General features: G+C 37.3%; 1 protein-coding gene across 4 annotated transcripts in view; it reads right to left on the bottom strand.

The window, feature by feature from the left end:
• AFAP1 (actin filament associated protein 1) overlaps positions 1 to 25662 on the bottom strand; it is a 222814-nt gene that overhangs the window by 138484 nt on the left and 58668 nt on the right. For 2 of the 4 annotated variants that reach the window (XM_003773408.3, XM_003773407.3), the window contains exons 2-3: positions 2952 to 3080; positions 1554 to 1651 (exon numbers count right to left, since the gene is read on the bottom strand). In XM_003773408.3, the coding sequence (XP_003773456.1) occupies positions 1554 to 1651; positions 2952 to 3078 (225 nt within the window). In that variant the 5' untranslated portion in view covers positions 3079 to 3080. Of the gene's footprint in view, positions 1 to 1553; positions 1652 to 2951; positions 3081 to 18585; positions 18702 to 25662 lie in introns of all 4 variants that reach the window. The other 2 variants (XM_031941769.1, XM_031941768.1) reach the window with 2 other exon arrangements.

Raw genomic sequence — 25662 nt, forward strand, 5'->3', positions numbered from 1 at the left:
AGGAGGCAAAGCAAAGTATTCAGTAAGGACTGAAAAGGAAGGTCATTCCAATGATTGCTTTAATTTCTTCTTAATTTTTGGTGATTTTATCCTTTTCATTTTCAATACTGAATTTTTTGTTTTCTTCTTTTTTAAAATCAAATTAACCAATGGCTTACCTGCTTGTTTCTTCATAAAATCCACGGAAGTTCATTTTAGATTAACTCAAAGGATTGTGGGAATTAGGAAAAGTGTTCTGAAAGAAGTAACATGTGAGCTGGACTTTAAAGGAAGGGTATAAATTCACCCAGAGAAGGTTGAAATACTATGTCAGTTGTTTTTTTTTTTGTTTTTTTTTTTTCCTTTATCCAGGTTTTCTTATATAAATTTCAGGTAACCAGGCAGAATGGGATTCAGTTCTAAAAACTGAAGCTCGTGTGCCTGAATAAACTGTTGAAGCAAAAAGATTAAACCATAGGTCATTGATTCATAGAATATTACCAGTGGAAAGGACTTTACAGATCATCTGGTCCAATCACTTGATTTAACATATGAAGAAATGAATTCATCCAATAAATGGATGTATTTTGCTCAAGCTCACAAATATAGTTGTAAATAGCATGGTTAGGTACGATTCAACTCATGAAGAAAAGGGAATTAATAACTGGATCTGGGAATATTTTCCAAAAATTCACCAATATCTAAATCTACATATCTATATCAATATCCATAGATAGATATAAAGATATCTCTTATATGTGATATATAATATAAAATAAGATATAATTTAAAATAAGAACACTGTGGTATATAGTCATTAAATAACTTGCCTAAGATCATACAACTTGTAAGTATCAGAGTTGGGACTCAAATGTTTGCATCCTGACCAAAAGCACTCTTCTTTCTTCTCTCTTAAGAACCCTAAATCTTAAAAAAAAAAAATTGAATATAACATATATCGGAACTTCTGGAAATTCTTAACATGGAATCCATGAACTTTTGTTTTGTTTTGTTTTGTTTTCATATTTTGATAGTTACAATCCAATATAATTGCTTTACTTTGCAACGCACTGTTTTATAAAAAAAAAAAACATTCTGAGAAGGAGATCTTAGGCTTCACTAGATTGCCAAAGTGATCCATGACCCAGAAAAGGTTAAGAAACTCTGTTAGATACAAAGGGGTTTGAAACAGGAAAGAAACAGTACTGGAAAATTTCAAAGCCAGGTGTTCAAAATCACAGACCAAGTCAGCGAGCCCCTCTGGAGGCCTTTCAGGAATTCTGCCCCTAAAACCTCTCTCCCCTGCTACTTTAAAATCCATCATCAAAGCAGGATTACAATGTATTTACAGCACTGTCACTTTGTAAAGAAGCAGCTGCCATCTCAAGGCAGGCTAATTTCCTATATGATTTTTCCAATTATCCATTGGGAACGGCCGAGTGGGAGCTGGCAAACAGCTGCCTCAGCATTCCCAGGATCACACACTCGCCTCATTCCTCATGTCCTCAGCTAGACTCCAGGTAACGACAGGATCAGACAGTCTCCTGTCACCCGGCTACAGGGCCATAACTCACCAGCCATTGCTGAGGGATCTCGGGCAGCGGCATCTGTGGCGGGGCCGGCAAACTGTTGGTAACTTCTTGTTTCTGAGCATGGTCTTTTACTTCAAAGCCTGCAAGTATTAAGAGAAACCACATCAGTTCCTACATCTAAAACCTTGGAATGGGGTTCGTTCCTTCAAGGCCAGGCTATAGGGCAGGAGGTTGTATGTGGTAGAAAGGGAAGTCTTGGCAATGAGAGCCAGCCCCACCACATACCAGTTGGGTGGCCCTGAAGAGTTCAGTTTGACAACAATAATTAGTGAAGGGCTGAAACAAGTCTCTCCAAAGTCACCAAATGTCTCTTAATGGCAAAATCCAATGAATAGCCTTTTCTCAACTCTCAAAGCACTTTAATTTCTTTGATTAAATGCTTCTCCTAGATATTCTCCCTTCTCAACTTCCAGGAACTGTTTTCTACTCAATCTCCTCCTTCATACCTGACCATTCCTCCTCAATCTTTTTTTTTTCTGATGGCTCATCATCTCCTTCTCCTTTAGCAGATTTCAAGGATTATGTCATGACCTCTTTGTCTCGTTCTCTCTATATTCTCCTCTTTGGTGATCTGAACTGTTCCTCCTGAATCCAACAATTATAAGCCGAAATGGGAAATCTAGCTAGTCTAGTCATCCTTATTTTAGAGCTGAGAAAATAGGGTAAGGTTACATGATTCATCCAGTCACACAGCATTTTTAGAGGTGAGAAGGAAGGAAAGAAGGAAGAAAGGAAAGAAGGAAGGGAGGAAGGAAGGAAAGGAGGAGGGAAGGAAGGAAGGAAGGAAGGAAGGAAGGAAGGAAGGAAGGAAGGAAGGAAGGAAGGAAGGAAGGAAGGAAGGAGAGAGAAAGTGAGAGAGAAATTTTAAGGAGACACAGTCATGGCATCACTGATTATAGCTGAATAGCTGATAGGGACTTTAAATGTCAGCTAATTCAGTTCTTTCATTTTAGAGACTAGGAAACCATGTTCTAGAAAGTTTAAATAATATGCCCACAAAGTTAGTAAGTGGCAGAGCCAGTATTCAAATCCAGGTCTCTTGTCTCTCCACTGCTCCATATACTCAGTCATTTAGCATTTTATAAGCATCTACTATGTGCCACGTACTGGGTTAAGCTCAGAAAGATCATACATACAACTAGTAGCATTGATGAAATATTGACAGATTAATGTGATAGAAATTATAATAAATGCACAAGAAGTAAACAAAAGGGTATGAGATCAGAAGAGAGAGCATTACCAACTACTGAGCAAATGCTATTAGAGTATAATTTACATCTGCTAATAGCCATGTCTGAAATAGGTGGGATTTAGAGGTCTCGTTTCAATTCCTTACTTACTCTCTATGGTACAAAACCTTGAACCACCACAAACACTCACCTTTTGATGACTGTATCCTCAGGAGAATGTTAGTTATCACTGCCTTTTTCTCCCTGACTGTTGATGTTAGGTATTCATGGTCCAGCAGCTCAAGAAACAGGCGCAACTCAACAATTAATTCTTCCATTGCTGGGGAAAAAAAGAAAGAAAGAAAAAAAGGACAAACTGTTAACTTGGAATTTTTTTTTTTTTCTGGAAGCAGTTAGGGTTAAATGACTTGCCCAGAATCACACAACAAGTAAATGTCTGAAGCCAGATTTGAACACAGATCCTTCTGACTCCAGAACTAGTACTCTATCCACCACACTGTCCACTTGCCCCATAACCTAGAAATCTAAAAATATAAATGAGATTTTTATTCCAGAACATAACATCCTAAATTACAAATACCTGATTTATCGAAGATAAGACTGATATTCAACAGCACAACCCACAACAATTTGGAACCATCACCTGACCAGACAAGGTCATAGTTGGAGATTAATGGCAACTAGGAAGAATTTGATTGAGAAAGGAAGATGGGCAGAGCCTAGGGGATCAAAGCCGGCTGGATTTTTCTAGGTACAAATATAGTTGTGGTAGTCAGAAAGCAATAAGGACTACGATGGTTGCTAAAGCAGAGTTGATTAGGAGGGTTAATATTAGGTTAATTATTTTTCTCTGGTTTTACCCAGAACTTAATGATTGGAAATCAGTAGTACTAATTATATTAGAAAAATAGGAGCCTCATCAGTAGATGGAAACATATAGAAATAGTCATACGACATCTACGAAGTGTCAGTATCAGGCTGCAGCTTCAAACCCGAAGTGGTGTGTGAAATGGTAAAAGAGTTGTCGAAGGAGGCAAACAATTAAGAACAAGAAGCCAATGATTACATGTAAACCATGGAAGCCGGTTGCTACAAAGAATGTTGAGCCGTAAATGCCGTCTATTGGACAATTCTATAATTATTTAGAAGATATAATGCTAATATGAGTAACCTGAACATATTCTCCTTGCACAAGCATAAATACAGATCGGAACAACCGCTTACACTTAACCAAACAAATAACTATAACCACATACTAGTACCTTACTACACACTTTGTTAACCCAACCCAGGCGTGCATATAAAGGAAAAATTAAAAGGAATAAAAGGAACTCGGCAAGCATGAGCCCCGCCTGTTTACCAAAAACATCATCTCTAGCATTTACCAGTATTAGAGGCACTGCCTGCCCGGTGAGTTATGGCTTTAACGGCCGCGGTATCCTGACCGTGCAAAGGTAGCATAATCACTTGTCTCTTAATTGGAGACTAGTATGAATGGCATCACGAGGGCTTAGTAAAATTGACCTTCCCGTGCAGAGGTGGGAATACAATATACAAGACGAGAAGACCCTGTGGAGCTTAAGTCGCATAACTCAACACATACTAACACATAACCTACCGGAACAACCCATATAAGCCCCTGAGTTATAGTTTTTGGTTGGGGTGACCTCAGAGCATAAAATAACTTCCGAATGAATATAACCTAGATTAACGAATCTAAGTGTAACAATACCAGTAATTGACCCATCTCTTGATCAACGGAACAAGTTACCCCAGGGATAACAGCGCAATCCTATTTAAGAGCCCATATCGAAAATTAGGGTTTACGACCTTGATGTTAGATCAGGACACCCAAATGGTGCAACCGCTATTAAAGGTTCGTTTGTTCAACGATTAAAGTCCTACGTGATCTGAGTTCAGACTGGAGAAATCCAGGTCGGTTTCTATCTGTAAATTCATTTCTCCCAGTACGAAAGGACAAGAGAAATAGGGCCAACGTCCCCAATAAGCCCTAGAACCAACATATGAATCAATCTAAATATACTAAATCAATTTGTATTTCTCCCCAAGAACAGGGTTGTTAAGATGACAGAGTTGGTAATTGCATAAAGTTTAAGCCTTTACTCCCAAAGGTTCAAACCCTCTTCTTAATAAATGTTTACAATAAACCTTCTACTCTATATTATTCCTATCCTCCTACCAGTAGCCTTCCTGACACTCATTGAACGCAAAGTGTTAGGCTACATACAATTCCGAAAAGGACCAAACATTGTAGGTCCCTATGGCCTCCTACAACCATTCAATGACGCAGTGAAACTATTCACAAAAGAACCCCTTCATCCACTAACTTCTTCCATCTCAATATTTATTATTGCCCCCATTCTAGCCCTCTCCATCGCCCTAACAATTTGAACCCCACTACCCATACCCAACACCCTATTAGACCTAAACCTCGGACTTATCTTCGTCCTTTCCCTATCTGGCCTATCAGCTTACTCAATCCTATGATCAGCATGAGCCTCTAATTCAAAATATGCCCTAAATGGAGCTCTCCGAGCAGTTGCACAAACCATCTCATACAAAGTCTCCTTAGCTATCATCCTCCTATCAATCATGCTAATCAATGGCTCATTTACACTAAAAACACTCTCAACTACCCAAGAAAACTTCTGACTAATCGTTACAACATGACCCCTTGCCATAATATGATATCTCTCTACACTAGCAGAAACAAACCGAGCACCCTTTGACCTAACCGAAGGAGAATCTGAACTAATATCCGGCTTTAATGTAGAATACGCTGCTGGCCCTTTCGCTATAGTCTTCCTAGCAGAATACGCAAACATCATTGCTATAAATGCCATCACAACTATTCTATTCCTAGGCCCCTCTCTTACACCAAGCTTATCCCATATAAACACTATCGTTTATACTAAAAACACTCCTCCTCACCATAGCTTTTCTATGAGTACGAGCATCATACCCACGATTCCGCTACGATCAACTAAGACACCTTCAATGAAAAAATTTCTTACCTATAACTGGCAATATGTTTATGATTTATCTCCCTACCAATCGCTCTATCCTGCATTCTACCACAAATATAGAAATATGTCTGACAAAAGAATTATCTTGATAGGGTAAAAAATAGGGCCCCTTATTTCTAGGACAACAGGACTCGAACCTATACCAAAGAACTCAAAACCCTTTGTGCTCCCATTACACATCTATAGTGCTGAGTAAATGCTTGTTCTGCCTTCTCCATAAGTTTCATGTTCTTACCTCACATACTCTTTACTACTACTAGGATCCTAGGCTATTAGAGATCTTATAAAAAGGCCTGTTACTTTTCTGTCTGCTCCCATTATTTCCTGTCCTGAGTGTCCATCTTCCTTCCTTGTTTTCATCTGAATTTTTAATCTGTCCTTTAAAACCCCAATCAAATGCCATATCCTCCAGGAAGTCTTCCCTGACATCACCCACTTTGAGCACAGGAATAAAGACTTAAAGCTAGAAGGGATCCTGAATGCAACCCACTCATTCTACAGATGAAGAAACTGAGATAGAGAGAGATGAAGTCACAGAGCTCCCTGGTTTCATGTCCAGTGCCTGATCCACTATGTTACATGACACTTAATAATTGTCTAATGTGTTTATCATGTTATTGTGAATCACAATTGTCTGTGTCTGTGTCTTTTCCCCCTGGCAGACTTAGCCCTCTTGGACAAATTGTGTCTCATCAAATTCCTACAACTTCCTCAGTATATCATAGAGGGCTCTGCTCCCAGCAATCTGTTCAAATTGAATAAGACTTTAAAAGATGTACCCTTGACACCAAAGCACTCCTCTACGGAAACCACATCAGACAAAAAAAAATTTTTTTAAATGTTAAAAAAGCCCAAGCTCACATAGCCCTGCTTCACTTCAAGGCCACCTGCCAACAGATGGAGTTTTGACCCCAAAGCCTCAGAGTGATTCTGACATCATCACATCCATTGTCAGTTCCTTGGCATTAAATTTCCATTTGGGAAAGTGCAAGAGAGGCTGGCCTATTGGACAGTTTTCTGGAACCATTAAGCACAGTTTGGGGCACCTAAACAGTGCAGTGAAAGAGTACCCAGCATGGAGTCAGGAAGGTCTGAGTGCAAATCTAGCCTCAGACACTCAATAGCTATGTGACCCTGAGCAAGTCACCAAAACCTGTATGCCTCAGTTAACTCATCCGTAAAATGAGCTAGGAAAGAAATTGGGAAACCATGCCAGTAACTTTGCCAAGAAAACCAAATGGGATCATGAAGAGTCAGTCATGACAGAAAAAATTAAACAACAAAAAGAACCAGGTTTGTCCAAAAAAAAAAAAATAAATAAGAGTCTCAAGGCATATAGGACATGATTGAAATGAATAAACAACAATGACCACAACATTTTAGAAACTCAACTTTCAATTCTCCTCTTACAAACCAATGGCACTGACCCCATCATGAACAAGAACTTATTTTCCCTGAAGAAAATTCCACAGACTTTGGAAACTGGAAAGGGCCTTAGACATCAACTAATCTTAAGAGATAGTGTAGTATAAGGGAAAGAATGTTTGGTTCAGAACCAGTAGAGACCTGGGTTTGAATCTTAACCCTGACATAAGCAGAGAGAAGGATACTTAATGTCTCTTGAGTCTCAGTTTACTTCTCTGTTCAAAGGGTTAAATAATATCTGGTGTAAATGGCCCAGAGTGACCATCTTTCGTAACTATCTCTTTTTAGCTTTAAGTCTCTGAACTTCACCACAATACCGCTAAATGGGTACCTTTTTTCAGATTGTTTTCATATGCTGTCTTCCATCACAAGAATGCTTTTATTTGTGGCCACAGTACTTAGCATGAGTTTTGGAACATAGAAAGAAATTAAGACATACAAGTTGACTATTGACTTACTAAAATCTGAGGTTCCTTTTTGTTTCATTCAAATATTGTATAATTCAGGGCAGTGAGATGGCACAATGGATAAAGCACAGCCCTGAAGTCAGGAAGATCTGAGTTCAAATCTGGCTGTGTGACTCTGGGCAAGTTACTTAACCCCAATTGCCTCAGGGAAAAAAAATTCTACAATTCCATGTCAAATTTCTACACTCTCTCCTCTTCAGGTCAATGTCAAAATGCTTAAGTTCATCAAGAAATGCAACTACCATAGCAGTGCTATTCAATACTCTTTTGTGATTTCTCTCACATTAAGCACTGAGCACTGCCCAGGGCTAGATGATGGGGAAGGGATAGAGAGGGGGTACCTTGGTAAACAAGATAAAGTCACTACCCTCACAGTTCTTTCAGTATGACAGCAATGAAAAGACAAATGAGATATCATATGAAAACTCTGTACCTCTAAAATTGCTATGCAAATAACTGCTATCATTATAAGATCAGGGATTTGGAGTTAGAAGGAATCTTGGATATGATTTAGTCCATCATCTCAATCAACCTTTTCATATTCAATCTCTAACTCCTTCCTTCCTGCCTACAAACATACCCAAATCTATGCTGGTTTTAAAAATCTTCAGAGTATTCTCCTATAGCATTCTCCCCCTTCTCAGCCCAACTTCCAAAAAAAGTTATATACAATTATTGCCTCTACTTCCTATCCTTGTCACTTGCTCCTCAGTCCTTTGGGATCTGCTCTCCCCCAAGCTAACAATGATCTCTTTACCAAATCCAGTGGTCAATTCTTAATTCTCACTATTCTTGACTTCTGTGTAGCATCTGACTCTGAAACATCCTTTCTTCCCTGAGTTTTCATGACTACTCTCTTTTTGTTCTCAGTCTCATGGTCCCTAACTGTGGATGTATCCCCACAGAAGGCTTTTGTGGTAGACCTTGCTTTCTCTACATGCCTTCTTGGTAATATCAATTCCCTTAGGTTTAATTATCATCTCTATGCTGATGGCTACATAGTGGCCATCCTTTCTCCTGGATCACTACTGCCCATTGGATACTTTCAGCTGAGTGTCCTAAAGCCATCTCAAGTTGCATAAGTCCAAACCAATCATCCTCCTCCCAAATCTCATTCCTCTTCAAGATCTCTCTCTTTCTGTCAAGGGCATATAATCATTCCTATCCTTCAGGTTCACAATCTCAGTGTCATCCCTTCACACCTCCTCACTCCTTCATCCTACATATGCGTTCATTTGCCAAATCTTGCTGTTATTGGGGAATCATCTCAGGAAGGTTTTGTGGAAAAGGTAGCATTTTAAATGGTGCTCCTAGGTTAGACAGAATGTTAAAAAGTAAAATTATATTCTCTGGCATTATTAGGTCTCTACACTTACAATATATCCAAATCTACATAGATTTATTATTATTCTCTGACATTACTGGATGCTTTGTCTATTTTAATCTTGTCTCTCCCCCAGGTATAAGCTTCTTGAGAGGAGGAAAAAAATTCCTGCTAATTTTCTATATCCATTGTGGTTAGTATGCATACACTATGCATGTTACTAGATCTTCAATTAAAAGTTGTTGAATGACAGAATTGTAGTCTGTTTCCTGAAAACATGTTTTCTTGGCTACAAAAGTACATTTGGCTAGCAAGGCCAATAAAAATTAACAGGAAGGAATGTGGGACTAAAGCAGAAAACAGTATTTTCACTTTCAATGAAAAGACTGGGCAAAGGAAGTTACAGACCAGCCCACCACTTTTTCCATTAAAAAAAATAATCTAAGAACAACTATAACCCTGAAGCATAGAATATCAAAATACTAAATAAATAAATAATAGATCCTAGAAAGGGGGAAGTGGAAAGAGTCCTGCTTGAAAGAGAAGAAATTTAAGATTCTCATCCTGTATGTATACATATACTGTATTTAACATATACTTTAACATATTTAACATGTATTGGTCTACCTGCCATCTGGGGGAGGGGGTGGAGGGGAAGTAGGGGTAAAGTTGGAACAAAAGATTTGGCAATTGTCAATGCTGAAAAATTACCCATGCATATATCTGTAAATAAAAAGATATATATAAAAAGATTCTCATCCTATTTGGTAGGTGACTGTGGGCAAGCTCCTTCTTTTTATCCTCAATTTCTCCCTCCACAGACCTGAATAGGATCAGATAGACCCTTCCACTGCTAATATTCTGAATGCTTGACACATAAATATGTTAGGTAGGGGAGTGAATTGTTTCTCTAGCTCTCAATTGATTCTGGAGTTAAAACTGCTTAGCCTTACATACTTTTTCACTTAAGATCTGAAGGAACAGACCAATAAATCTTCCGGAGAGTCTCACATTCACAAAGCTCAATGAAATGTAGAGGTTGAACTAGGGAGACACATCACATAACTCAAGTTTGCAGAATGTCCAGAAAGGAAGGGAATTCAAGAGATACTCCCAACACACACACATTTCTCCAGCTCTCTAGCTCTGCCACTCCCAAGTGCCAATACCACACAATAGCATGTACTCATGGGCCAGAAGCAGAGGGTAATGACATGCTAATCAATCAGGAGCCAAGTGACTCAGATGAGGTCTGTGCAAATTTATTCAGAAAATGACATTCTCCATATGCTTCCTGAGACTTATCTCCATGATCCAACTTTTCCACCGCCCTGACACAGGCTCTACTACTCTCTACTGAGGGGCAAGATAATATTCCAGAGTGAAAATAAAAATCACATGCATAATTATGTTCCTCTAAAAACCCTAAAGTCTTTTTCATATAATTTTTCTCTTCGTTATCTCTTTGTAGATAGGTAGGTAAATGAATGGGAGGATGGATGGATGGAGAGATAAAAGTATGGGACAGGAAGAGACAAGAGGAGAGGTAGGAAAAGGAAAAGGGAAAGTAGAAAAGTAGAGGGAAGATGGAGGTGGAGTCTATTGTATATAAGGGATTCTTTTATGGTTGCTGCAGCATCCTTATTTAAAAAAACAACAACAATGTTCAGTAGGCAAGGTTGAAGAGCATTGATTTGGAAGTCAAGATATTAAGATTATGACTTTGACATGAATATATTTTGCAAATACAGGCATAACACATCCCTTCTCTGGGTATAGTTCCAACTCTGAGAGAAAGAATTATGGAACTCTGAAAGACTTAACAATCCAATGAGCATGGGTATCTCAGTGAGCAGAGAGATGATGAAGACTGTTACCTATCTCTTAACAGAAAAGTGATGGACTCAGGGACAGAATGGGATACGTATTTTTGGACATGATCAATGTGGGGATTTGTTTTGCTTGACTATGCATACTTATTATATGTTTTTTTTCCAAAGGATAAAAAGGAGGGAAAACAAATAACTTGTTCATTGAAAACTAATTTTAAAAAAAGATAGAATAGATGGACTCTAAGGACCCTTCCAGGTCTGATCTTTTATGTCCTGAGGCCCCTTCCAATTTTAACATTCTATTTTCTATAGCCTAAGGTTCCTAAAACCTACCATTCTATATGGTGAGATCCAAGACTGGTTTGAATTCTGATACACTGTTTTTTGTGTTCTAAGGTTCTTCCACTTATAACAATGTGATTCTGTGACTATTCTTTATTTGACCATTTTCTGTCAGTCATGAATAACTAAATTCTATTTCTTTAATGTGGATTTTTAATCTATGGAATATAAATTGCTTTTTGATAAAGGTATTTTAATATAATTGATTTTCTACATAATGCTCTGTGTTTTATTCATTTATTGGCTTCAATAGAATGTCAAAGAGGTCCATGATGTAAAAAAAAAAAAGATTAAGAACTCTTGCTTTAAAGAGTTTGTCAATTTTTCCCCAACATTTTAGTGAATTATAAATGAGAGAAATCTAGATTATCAAGAGCTGAGATACCTTAATACATTCCAGATATACTCTGTTTTAAAAAAACAAACTAAGATTTGGCTAGTGTAAGTGACTTGTGTAAGATGCAGTGGCTGAGGCAAGAATATAGATCTCCTAATTACCAAGCAGTAATTATGACCACACTACACCATAGTCCTTCAAGGGCAACAGGAGAAGGTCCAAGTTCTATCTACAGTTCTGGATTTTATCACTGGTCCCTGGAAAGACTATCTTTGTCAACTGCCACTAAAAAAAAATAGCTTCCTATATCCTGTGATCATTTAGTGAAACTGCCAACAATTATTGGCTCTAAGAAAATAAAATAAATGCACTGCCATTTCCTCCTTCTTATTCAGAAATGGCAAAGGAATGCTTCACAGTCTCATATTATTTAATTTTCCACGGGTGACAACAGATTTGGCAGATGTTGCCCAATGTGTTATTATACATATGTCTCTGAAACAGTAATAATGTGTAAAATACATCTTTCTATTTGCATATTGAACTATAGCCAAATTTCTTGGCACAGGAATAGTATTTCAATGTCTTTTTTTTTTTATGGTCAGGGAGCTCTCTAACAGTCATACTTCACCCTTATCCTCTATCACTAATTCATTGAATGAAACTAAACAAGTCACCTTCCCATCTCTGTTCTGTTTCCTCATCTGTAAAGATTTTTAAAAGGTTCACCAGGTCCAAGAATATTCTGATTAAGTTCCCATCCAGCTTTGAGAATCTAGGTTCTACACTCTATGATCCCCCTCAATGTATGGCATTCTATGTTCTTTGTTGTAAGATCATTTCTAGCAATAATATTCTGCATTCTGAGATCCCTCTCAGTTCTGACATATGATTCTTTTCAAAACAGTAAAAGAACTCCTATAATGAGCAGAAGGAAAATATAAACCAAGCACCAGCACCAAAGGGATAATCTCTCTTTTTCTGTTCTTTCCTCTTTCCTCTACTTATCAATTTCCAATCCCTCAGATAGCACTAGGACTGTTAGCAGAATCCATCTACTCTCCATCCAAACTCATCCATTCTAACCCTCTCACCCCCTGCCAAAACATCTTACTCTTCCTATAAAATCATAGATGTAGAGCTGGAAGAGAGGCTACTAAACCCAATCCCATTTTCCATGAGGCAACTGAAGCACAAAGAGATTAAGTGACTTTCCTATCCAGGGTTACAGCTAATAGCTGGTATGGTATTTGTACCAAGGCCTTCCTAAATCCGGCATACCTTAGCTTTTGCTCATATACTACACTTTACTTAAACTCCCTTTTTAAGTCTGACCTTCCCTAATGTCATCCAAACCAGACTAGTCTTTTTCTTCTCTAAATTCCAAGAGTACTCCTTTTGTTCTGGGAGGTGAATTATCTTTTCACAAGCATGGATAATACCTGATTATCACTGATTCCCTTTTTACTGATCTGCTCATTTAACCCTATGCAATGAAGAGCTAGGACTTCATTTCTTGACATTATTACTCAGGTAGTTGACAATTTCCATCCAAGTCCAAAAAGACAATCTCCCCTGCACAAATAGAAACTTGCTTTACTTTGTGGATAAACAATTTCAAAATGCAGTCTCCAGAAATAACATGTGAAAGTGGGAATTCTCTATTTATATCTACTATGGACTATATTTTATTTAAATATTGCCTCTTTTTTCCTTATTAGTTCCATTAATATATTTATAACACTAGTGCCAGTTGTGTTATTTGGTAATGCTTATTATTTCTATATATTTGTTTGCAATATAATTTTGTTCAGTAATATGTGGTATGAATTGCATATCTGAAATAAATGTAAGTACTAATAAAAAAATAAAAAATAAAAATTGCAACCCTCACAGTAACTAGCATAGTACTCTACATGTAGTAGAGAATTAATTCTTAATTGTTTGCTGAATGAAGGAAGACCTGGGTCAAACCACCCTCTGGCCTGAGTCTGCTTAAAAAAAAAGGCTGAGTCATTGGACAATATCTCCCCCTCCAATGGATACAGGAAGCTGGACAACTCTTGGCTCAGAAACAGCAGTTTAGTTTTGTCTTGGCAAAGTGAAATCTCCTGATTTTCTCCCTCCTGCTTTGGATTTGGGCTTTTGATTTGTGTAATGAGGTCTAGGTGTGGCATTTTGGCTGCATGCTCTCCTGCCCTTGACCTAAAATCTCCTGGGCCCTGGCTTTTACAATCCTCATAATGTGGCTATTAGTTGAGATAGAATTGTTAAGAATCATAGAAAGAGATTAGTTCTTTATGCCTCAGTTTCCTCCTAAGATAATGCATCAAAAACATTTATGAATTATCAATTGTGTAAGTGCCAAACACTGTGATAGGCACAAGAAATTAATTCATATTCTTTATCTCACAAAGTTAAAGTATCTTACAAACTTTAATTGCTAATATTTCTCTGCTACCAAAAACTCACATTTTTATAGCACTCTACAATAACATAGCATATTGTGGTGCTCACTATATTCCTAGAAAGTAAGGTAAAGAAGGTAATATCCCCATTTTTATAGAAAGGAAAAGTGAATCTCAGAAAGGTGGGACCTATCCACAATCTCACAGCTTGTAAGGGTCAGAGCAAAGCCTGAAACACCAGCCTTATAACTCTAAATCCTCTGCTCACTGTAGGATATTTGCCTTTTCTTTTCCTTTATTCCCCATGATCACTAACTCAAATTTCAATATTATTTTCTACAAAATTTTAAAGTTTGCAAACTTGTTTCCTCAAATCTACACTGTGAAGTCGCGATATAAAACAATAGTATCCCTATTTTGCAGATGGAGAAACTGAGGTAGAGAAGTGAAATCACTTGTCCATAGCTACCCTTCTAATAAATTCTGGAGCCAGAATTCAGACCCTGGTTTTCTGGGCCCAAGTCCAGCCTTCTTTTCACTACTTCACCATCATCATTACAAAGCAGCTTGATAGATGGTCTGTCCTTTCTCCCAGCTAAAGAATGAGTAGTGTTCTCCAAAGGCAGCACGCCAAAGAACCAAGATAAAAAAAGCTATTTCTCCAGTGGGCTGATTTCCATTGCATTCAACAGCCACCTGCTAAGTTAGGAGGCTTTACATAAATTCTGTGTGGAAATATTTGGAAGTGTGCTTAAGTGATATAGTATTTGTATGACATCCCAACAATCTATGTGATACTGCTCTGCCTTCCTCACAGCAAGCCCTCACATATTTTCCCTTATAGGGAATATAGCCCCTTATAGGGCTGCGCTGTAGCATTGTCGTACAAACTCTGCAGATTATTTCCTCAAACATCTGCAAAGAGAGAAAGCTTGAAGCAATAAATGCAGTCTAAGAGCAAAGAAACATCACAGATCTCAGTGTTATGTGCCTGAAAAGTGTTCTGTAGGCTCAGTGGCAAAAGGAATCCACAGAATCTTCAATCTCACACCTGAATCAGAGTACAGAGGGCACCCCAATCTACCTCTAGCTAAGACATAAGTCCTTTCTACATCTCCTGCCAACACAAACTCAATGTATGATCTTGGCTAAGTCACTAGCTTCCAGGAACCACTGTCTTGTCCTCTGGAAGATAAAAGCCTTGCACTGATAATTTCCAAGGTCCCTTCAGTGCTAATAATCTCTGAACTGAGGATCATCCAGCTTTCACATGACTATCAATGACAGGGAACTTATTTTCCAAGACACACCATTTGAGGACAATATTAGGTTTCTATACATGATACTGAAATCTTTTCCTCAGTAAATTCTATCCACTGGTACTAATTCTGCCTACGAGGTTGGTCAAGCAGAACTAATCTGCAAATAAAAGGATATCTTTAGGATAGCAAAGTAATGCAGCAGATAGCCAGCCCTGGAGTCTGGAAGGCTTGTTTTCCTAAGTTCAACTCTTGCTTCAGATACTCCCTAGCTGTGCTACCTTAGCAAGTCAATTTACCCTGTTAACCTCCGTTTCCTTATCTATAACATGAACAAAGAAGGAAATAGCAAACAGCTTCAAATCTCTGCCAAGGAAACCCTAAATAGGTTCATGAAGAGTCAGAATTTTCAACTGTAAAAATAATGATAATAATAGCTCCAGGGTTGCTGTAAAAATCAAAGGAGAGTGGCAATAGTGGAATAGTAGGTAGTGGGATAGAGTAGGGGGATAGAGCAGTTCAAATCTAGCCCCACACTTTTTCTAGCTGTGTGATCCTGGGCAAATCATTTAATCTCCCAAAAATCAAAGAAGATAATTTTTATAAGGCACTTAACACAATGCCTAGCACACTGGAGTCACTATATAAACGTTTATGTCCTTCCCCTTCATTACTCCTCCCCTCTTAGAATATAAGCTACTTGTAACAACCTTGCAAATAGATTCATAGTATTTATATTCCCATTCCCTAGCACAATGCCTAGCAGGTAGAAGGCACTTAATAAAAGTTTGTAGATTGAACTGTTGTTATATGTATATCTATGGTCATGAATATATGCACTCTTGCTATAAATCACTAACAAATGGAATATTTGACTAATCACAAGGCATTCCTGTCCATATCTAACAACAGCAAGTTTAAACTATCTGGAATATTACATAGAATATTAGCATTGTAAGGGATCTTACAAGTCATAGTGCTTCATTTAAAAAATAAGAAAACAGAGGCTCTAAGAAGTAAAGTTACTTTTACCAGCTTATAAATAGTAGTGGTGAGATTCAAGCTTATAGTCCCAGATTCCTCAGCCCAGTGTTCATTCTCCTACATCAGACTATTATTATTAAATATTCCCTGCATTTGTTTATTGAATGTTCCTGACAGTCCAACATCACACAATGGTAGCTTTACGCCTTAAAGACTGATTTTTCTTTTTTTTTTTCTTTTTCTTTTTCAAATTTGTCAATGTACCAAATGAAAGCCTGTGGCCTTAAAAAATGTATGCAAATGCTGGCTCTTTGGATCTGATATCTCCAAATGTCTCCAAAACTGAATGGAGAGCAAACAAATTGCCCTCAAAGGAATTGGAATGAAAATCCACAGAACACATTCTTTCAGGAAACTGTCATGATCCTTGGAAATAAGGCTAAGATATGGGGGGATGATGTGAGTCCTAGAAGAAAATATGCTTCCATTTTCAAGAGTGGAGAAGGGCAGAGTGGGAGAACAATCCTGCTTCATAGTGGCTGTGTGACATTGGGCAAATCACTTAATTGTTCTGTGCCTCAGTTTCCTCTTACACAGTAAGGAAGTTGTATGCCATGATAGCTAAATTCCCTCTCAGTTCTAAGGTCCCTTACAATGCTAACTTTTTTTTGTGATTTTTAACATTAAAAATCATGTAATAAAATGAAAAGTGGACATGAAATTAACCACTTACTAACCTCTTTGGCAAATACTTAGCCTCTCAGATCCTCAGCTTATTTGTCTGTAAAACGTGGTTTTGATAACATTTGTACCACTTGATTCTCAGGATTGTTGTGAGCAAAGAACTTTCACCCTCAAGAGTTACCTCCATTTTGCTTGCTCGATTACCCCACAATTATTTGTGTGCCCAACTAACTCCTAAGCAAACAAATTTCTTGAAAGCCAGAGTCAATGATATAATATATGTGGAACAGAACAAGCAAAGAAGTGATTATGATTAATGAATGTGCTTTTGCTTGATAACCAGAACACTATAATTCAGTGTTTCTAAGTAAATTAGTTCTCTACTTAATGTAAGTTATGTAACATCTTTTAAATGGCCTTTCCCTTCCCACCCTCTGGAAATCATCCTTCTGAAAGGATAACACAAAGTAATTGTAGGTCCAAGTGGTTAAAAGCTTGAACTTTTACAGAAAACTGCCTAAAGAATGAAGAATGGGGAGGTGAAGTCAAGATGGCAGAGTTAAGGCAAGAATGAAGAATATTATATAAAGAGCACTGAAATGAGGATCAACGTTCCTGGATTTTACTTCTGGCTGTGCCATTGAACCTTCTAGATCACCATGGATAACTCAGATTATCATTTAGAGTTCCACTTTATCCATGAAAAAATAATAAAATCATAAAAATGACAATTAGGAATAACAAAGTATGGTGGAAAAAATATTTGTATTTGTATACAAATGTATATTGTATGTATATGTACATACATTGTATATAAATGTATATACAAAAAGATTCAAATGTATCTTGTATTACATATAAGAATATTGCATTTGAAATCAAACAATCTGATTTCAAATTGTAAATACAATCATCCCTTCCACATTGTGAGTTGTCCAATCATGGTTTACTACATTGCAGATCATCAAAAGAAATTAATGTGATATTTTGTATTTTTTAAAATTTCTTTTTCATATAGCATTATTGCCTAGCATTGACCTAAAACAGCCTATGACCAAACACTCAATTCAAATTTTGCAGTAAAGTACTGTAAATGCCCCATCAAAGAAGATGACAAAATTCAGACTTCTCTATATGGAAGGAGAGCAAAATTTTTTTTACCACAGAGGTGCTATACCTCTAATCCCCACAATGTGAAAGGGATAACTGTATTCTACTTACTATCTACATGACCTTGAGAAAACCATTTTCCAACTCTGAACCTCAGTGTCCTTATCTGCAAAGTGAGGAGACTAATTTAATAAATCTCTCAAGTTTCTCCCAGTTATTCAATCTTCAGATCTTATGCAGAAGTTATAATAAAGAAACATTCTCCCATCTATCATTTCATCCACATTGCTGGAGGAGATCTGGTCTTGGGAGATAAGGAATTGAGTTGGAATTTTGTCTCAAACATAAAAAACCAAGGTAACCCTGGGAAAATTACTTGCTCTCTAAGCTTCCATTTCCTTTCTATAAAATAAGAATTTTAATAAGACCCACTAAATGGATTATTAGGAGGAACAAATGGGGTCATAGATGTAAATAGCTTGGCAAGTTTTCAAGAGCTCTTACAGAAATCAAGTGAATTCATGTGTGTATAAATAAGAGAACATCAGGAAATAGTGTAAAGAGTAGGAGATCTAGAGATAAGAAGGCTTGGTTTCCAACCCTACCTCTTTCAGTTATGACCTCAGGGTAGTCACTACACTTGGCGGCAGTTTCTACAGGTGCAGAATAAGATGCTTGGTCTAGATGACCTCTAAATCCATGATGTCATTGAAACAACCTGCTGATATAAATAGGGTAAATACAATTACTTCCTTTTGACAAGGAAACTGGGGTTCAAGGAAATATGATTTGCCAAAAGACACCCTGCTCATCAATGAAAGAGTCAAATTTCCAGCCATGGTATTCTGATTCCAAGTGAAGTAAGTACTCTTTCCTTCACACTCTGCTAAAGGTCCATTCCATCTCTAAGCCATTTGGATTCTCTAAGCAGGCAGGGCCAAAGAGAATGTGCAACCAAGGTAGAATATAATGAGAGACAAGCCAATTACATCATGGTGCGCTGTCTGTTCCAAACTAAAACTCAAACCAACTGGCCTGAAAATCACATAATGATGTAATCATTTGAAATGTGCATTTATGGGAATTCAAATCTCTTTCTACTTCTCCTGCTGAAGGACCAGATCAGCCTGCACGGCAAACTTCCTTTGACACATGAAGGAACTCTGCCACAGACAACAAATGCTTTTAGAATTTGCTTAATTCCAAACAACACAGAAAGCAGGCACTGCATATATAGTGAGTCATTCTCTTACGGTCCATAGCACAATGGGGTCTCTACACTTTATCTTTAAAACAACTCACTTCATTTTCCAGGACACTGGGGCCTTCTTAGGAAACTGAATAATGTTCTTTTGGAATTGTGGAAAAATGGACATGGGAATGCACCACTGATGCAGCTGTGAATTGGAGGAAACATTCTGAAAACAATTTGGGATCATAGTAGAAAAATGATAGAAATGTCCATGCTCTCTGGCCGAGAGATCTCCCTGTTATACACAGATCCTATGGAGCTCATCTATGATAACTAGATCCCATCTAGACCCACTGAATCTAAATGATGGCTATTATTTTTATAAAGGGAAACAATACAATTCAGATATAAGTGAGGAAATAAAAGGAACTTTATCCATTCTCTACTCCAACTGTTATTCAGATTGGAAAGCTAAAGTTCAGCGAGATCAAGTGATTTGCCAAAAATTGTTAAGAGGTACTAAGTAATAGGATCAGAATGAAACTCACATCTATTACAAATCCAGAGTCATTGTTTTTCACGGCACACCACATCAACTCTTAGGTCAACAACAAATTCTCTCATACAAAGAAAATATATTAAATCTTCAAAATTGTAAACACAACCTACCTTGGTATAAAAAGCACATATAGAATAGAGGGAAATATGGCACCTAATTTAACTATGTTTCTACAGAATTACTAAGTTCTAAAATAAACAAACACTCACTAGCTGTGTGATCCTGGGCCCTATTTGCCTCAGTTTCCTTATCTGTAAAAACAAGCTGAAGAAGGGAATGGCAAACCACTCTAGTCTCTTTGCCAAGAAAACTCCAAATGGGATCATGGAGAATCAGATATAACTAAAAAATGACTCAACAGCAATAGTGAAAATAGCTACAATATTAATACTGTAAAGCTCATTTAGTCAGTGAACTATGGTGTCCAAGAGCTTCCTTGGCCCCAGAGTTTTTGCACAGTCACTAATAAATGAAGGCTAGGTCAAAGTTACTCCCTTCTCATCCCATCCTTAAGATTGAATACACATTAAACAGAATGAAAGAAGGAAGCCAAACAGGTCAGTGGAGATTAGGCCTGAAGTTCTTTGGAGAGGTGCCTTGGGTTTGCTGAAAAACATTCTTAGATTTGAAGGCCAAGAGCCATAGTTCAAATCACAGCTGTGCCTGTATGACCTTAAATCAATCACTTAGCCATTCCATGCCTCTCTTTTCCATTGAGTATAACATATCTTCCAATACCCAGAGTCTATATTCTAATGTCCCTTCCAGCTCCAAATTCTACAAACCCTACATGGATATAAATTAATTTTTATTAATTTTTCACTGCTTTGCTTTGGTTTGTACATAAATTGAAACACCACCCCCCCAAAAAAGAGAAAAAATCATTTTTATCCCTGCAAGAGTAAATTTAAAACAGTTCCAGATATATTTCTAAATGTTAGGTTTCTGCCTGTAGGTTTTTTATTCATGACTCAAATTGTCCCCTGACACTTGATAGTACTTATACTTAGCTACTTTGGCTCATGTCCATTTCATCTTTGTCTTTGTTATAGTAAGGAATTAAATGATTTTTCATTCCTTCATTTGTTTCCTCATGACCTAGCACAGGGTCTCCCACACAACAAATGTTTAATAAAAGCTTGCTGATAAATTGTTGTTCTATCCAAGAGAATATAGAGGCAGTTAAGTCCAATGGAAAGAAAACCTATAACTATTTCTAGCTCTGAAATTTACTAGCTGAGTGACCCTGGGCAAGTCAAATCTATCTTTGTCTCAAGTTCCTCATCTTGGACTGACATAGAAAGACAACTGGTCTTGAATCGGACAGTCTGAAGGCTGGACTGACCTTTATACTCTTGTGAGTCCATAAATCTGTAGGAGGGAGGGAGAAAGAGAGAGTTAATAAAAAACTTCCAAAATTTCTACAAAAATTTTAGATAGCTTGAAATGAGAGGGCATTCCAATGAAAAATGTCAGAAACGAAATGAAAGGATTCTTCCTCCAAAGAAGAAGGTATGTATGTCACAAATCCTCATTCTGGCAGAACGGTAAAACCTATGGATTTCTCAGAATAATGTTTTAAATACATTGGATGTTAATTTAAATGCATTGGATTACAAAGAAAACTACTTATACTGAAACATACAGGGGAAAAAATAATAATTCATGGACTCCAAGCTAAGAACCTATTGCCTTTAAAAAATACCCTGGGATTTGGAGTCAAAAGACCAAGTTCTGCCTCTTTATAAATGTCTTTTCCAAAGGCAATTTGGGTATTCTCTTACTAGCTTCCAACCAATCTTATGTTTTGAATTTCCATTACCCATTTTTATTTTGCTCTTTCCATTCAAAAAATAATGATGACCTTCCTTACTTGTCAGATAAAAAAAAAAAAATTGGACAGCTCTACCATCTGTCATCTATTCTATCATAATTAGTGATGTAGGCCTTCTTGGATTCTTTTTTTCCCCCTCAATGTAAGTTAAAATAACACTTTTGTCACCATTGTGTTTTCACCATTTTAATCATGGTTTGATCATGCTTCACCATTTGATTTTGTTTCTAAATAAATGTATCTTCCCTTAGCTGCCCTTATTTCACCTTCTATCTGTCTACCATATCTATTTTCACTTGTTATCTATGTGGCCAGGGATGATACTTTTCTTTTCTCTGGAATTCAGTTTCCTCATCTGTATAATGAGAGGTTAAAACAATATGACATCTGAAGTACCTTCCAGTCCTGAATCTATGATAGCAAAGTCCCATCCATCTACAGAACTTACGATTCTAAGAATGACCAATTCTCCAATCCTTGACCCCATTATTCTGCTTCCTCTGTTATTGCTAGCTCTGATAACAGTTTCTGGCAGAGGCATGAGTGGCTGGAATACATCCTTTTTATTAGCAGAGTTATTCATAGACCTGACAGATTTTCTACTAATGATACGAACAGTGCCAATTTGGGGATGGGGGAGAATTTTGCAGGAAAGGTCCTTGTATCAACTCCAAACAGAGAAGAATCATTAAGGAAAACATTTAAGATTCTTGCAATACATTTAGAGATCAACCTGTCAAGATCAGAGAAGGCACCAGCTGCTCAATTAAGGGATACCTAAAGCTATACAGATGTCCCCAACAACAAAGCCATCTCGAGACTACCAGGTGGCAGGCTTTGTGAAACAAGAAGTAAGAGCACATTCTAAAAGGAGAAAGCCTTTCACACAGCTCTGTATTTCCCCCAGGAGACATTGTCACTCCTGAGAGGAAGGAGGAAGGAATTAAGATTCTATCAATTGAGAGGTACTATTGCCCATAGGGAAAAGGATAAACCTTTTTTCCATGAATTAACCATCCATCTTTTCACACCTCAGATACATAATGTGCATCTTCCTCCCTTATCCTTCCCATGACATTAGCAGTTGGTTTTTAATTACATAGGACTGACTCAAGTTAAGTAACTTGGAAACCCTAAACGTTGGATTTGATAGATAAAATGGAGACAAGTCACAACTGCTTTAGAATAAAGAGTAGAATATTGACTAAAGCTTTGGATCTAGCCTCTCCTAGTGGGCAGCAACCTAAAAGTTAGCTCCCCAAACCACAAGGAGAATACAATGACTTTTGGACGTGACCCCTGTGGCAGCTTGTTTTTTCCTAGCCAACCTTCATTCAGCTGCCAATGTGATTTTCCTAAAGCACTATTATGACCATGTTACTCCCAATCCAATAAATTCTGTGGGTATTCTATTACTCTAGAATCAAATATAAAATCATCTGTTTGGCACTGAAAGTCTTTCACAACCTGGTTCCAGCCTATCTGTCCAGCTTTTTTTTTTTTTTTTAAACACATGACTTCCCTTCATGCATTCTACCACTCAACCAAACTAGGAACTTCTCACACATGCTACTCCACCATCTCCATCTCCATCTTTGTGCTCACTCTCCCCTTTTCATGAAAGGCACTAATTTCTCACCTCTCATTTTCTTTGAAAGATGTCTTTCCTAATTCCCCTGCTGCCTCACCTAATAGTGCTTCTCCCTCCCCATCCCCCCAAAAAGAAAAAATAATAATCTGTATTTATTTTGTATACAAGTATATTCATTTGTCTTCTCTAACAGAATAGGAGCTCCCTAAGAGCAGAATTTCTTTTTCATATTTGTCTTTATTGCCCCAATATCTAACACATGATAGGCAATGAATAACTGCTTGCTGATTGAATACTCAATGTCATTTGGTCTGAGAAATAGCTTTCATAGATTATGGTAAGGGCATTTAATTGAAGTCAAGATGAACTACATTAACATCTCAACTCTGTTGAGATAACCTATGTGTCTTTTACTTGAGATCTTAACTTTATCATTGAAAAAGCAAGGAGGTTGACAAAATGTTCTTCCAGGACCCTTTCAACTTTAAAACCTTATTATCAAGGAACAAATATCTTCACTTCTCTTAGACTCAGTCAAATAATCTTTCGGAATTCCACTCTTCAGAAGGGCTTCACCCAGCACCACTGGACCCAATCAACTAACTAAAAAGTAGGCCACTTGTTCAAAAGAACCAGGTGAGAGAGAAGAAAAAATTCATATAAATTCGTTGTCAAGACTCAAATACAAAAATTTCAGGTGCATATATGTGTCCTATTCTAATTCAATGAGAATTGTCTTCTGTATCAGAAGGATAAAGAATTTTAATATGGTCACTCATTCAAGAGCCACAGGGCTTTTACCCAACTCACTGGTATATCTAGCGTATTAAGTTCTCTTTTCATATTAATTCTATTTTCTAGAGTGTTGGTAATCCTGTACCGCCCAATTTCTTGTCATCTGAAAATATTAGAAGCCTTTATCCAAGCCACTGATAAAAATGTTAAACAGCACAGATCCCTAAGGCACTTCACTAGAGACATTCTGCCATGCATATACATAAATACTACTCTTGGAGTCTAGTGATTTAAATAGTTCCTCATTCATCTAATTCTATTACTGTCTGGGATACATTGCTCTACTTTTTCCACAATTGCAAAATATTCTTCATCAAGTAGAAAATCTAAAAAAATTACATCCACAGCACTTGCCTAATCTAGCAACTTAGCAAACCCATCTAAAGAAGAAAACAAAGTTATACTTGGAGGTCTATTATTGATGGAGGCATGTTGGATTTTTCTAATCACTGCTTCCTTTTCAATATATTCACTAATCAAATGATTTACACACTTGCTGGTCTACATTGCATAGACCCTATTCTCTTCCCCTTTTGATAATCAAACTCAAATAACATCAATAACTGTGCAATCTATGAGTATATGAAGTTACATTTGAACTTAAAGACCATGTAATCTTTGTTATTTTCTCTTGCAAAGAAGGAAATGAGACTCGGAACAGGAAAATTACTTTGTTCTAAATACTACAGCTAAAAAGTGAAAAACAGTGAAAAATTTCCTACATTTGAGTCAGGGAACCTAAATTCAAATGATGACTCATGCTTATTACCTTTATGACCTGGGAAAAGCAACTTTACTCTAGACTCAGTTTCTTCAGTTTGCAAGGAGGGAGACAATCTGGATGGTGTCTGAGGTCCCCTCCAGTTTTATAGCTATATTTTCTGACATTAAAACCTCAATCATCTTAAAATCTCTAAAAACATCAAATGCCATGTCCACTCTTTCTAATCTTTCATCTTATTCTGAACCTACTCTATCCTCCTAGGACTATTCTTCACTTGCTTGTAATAGACCTGACAGAATTACTTGGCAATCAAACAGATGATCAATAATCAGAGGAGACAAACACATGAATGACCAACATCTCCACTACCCCCTCAAGATCCTGTTCTCATAGCTCCAAATGCCTCAGGGAGCAGAGTACTGTAAATACAATTGTTTGGAATCAGTGCTTTATCTGTTCACGCATTCATCAAAATCCCATCAGTTCAAACGACTAGAGGGGGAAAAAAATCCCAACAGGAAATCCCAAATGTCAGACTTAAGGATGAAACATTAATGTTGTCCAATGGCTAACCCAGTGACATGTTCAAAATGCGGGGAAAGAAAAAAAAAAATGAAGCCCCTGTTAGTCAGATGAGTGAGAGAGGGCCAGAAATTTAAGACCCAAATGAAAACTAAAAGACTCCTCAACATGAGAGACGATTGATTTTTTTTTTCCTTCAGAGGTAATTTCTCTCCCAGTCACAGAAAGACAACCGAGTTCCTTACATTACAAACAAAATATAGGCAGTCCACAAAATATGGTCTGTACTTTCCCTGTGTTTTTGTGTAATCCATCAGACTCCTGGTGTCCCCCCCAAACCACCAAAATTCTAGGGTTTGACTCTCTTCAGCTAACTTGGATTTAAGCCAACTTGTCATTGTGATGGGCTCTGGCCTTCAACCCCAACTTAGCATAACCCTCACTGGAAAAAAAAAAAAAAGGCTC

The sequence above is a fragment of the Sarcophilus harrisii genome, chromosome 6 (genome assembly GCF_902635505.1).
Source record: "Sarcophilus harrisii chromosome 6, mSarHar1.11, whole genome shotgun sequence".
Lineage (NCBI taxonomy): Eukaryota > Metazoa > Chordata > Mammalia > Dasyuromorphia > Dasyuridae > Sarcophilus > Sarcophilus harrisii.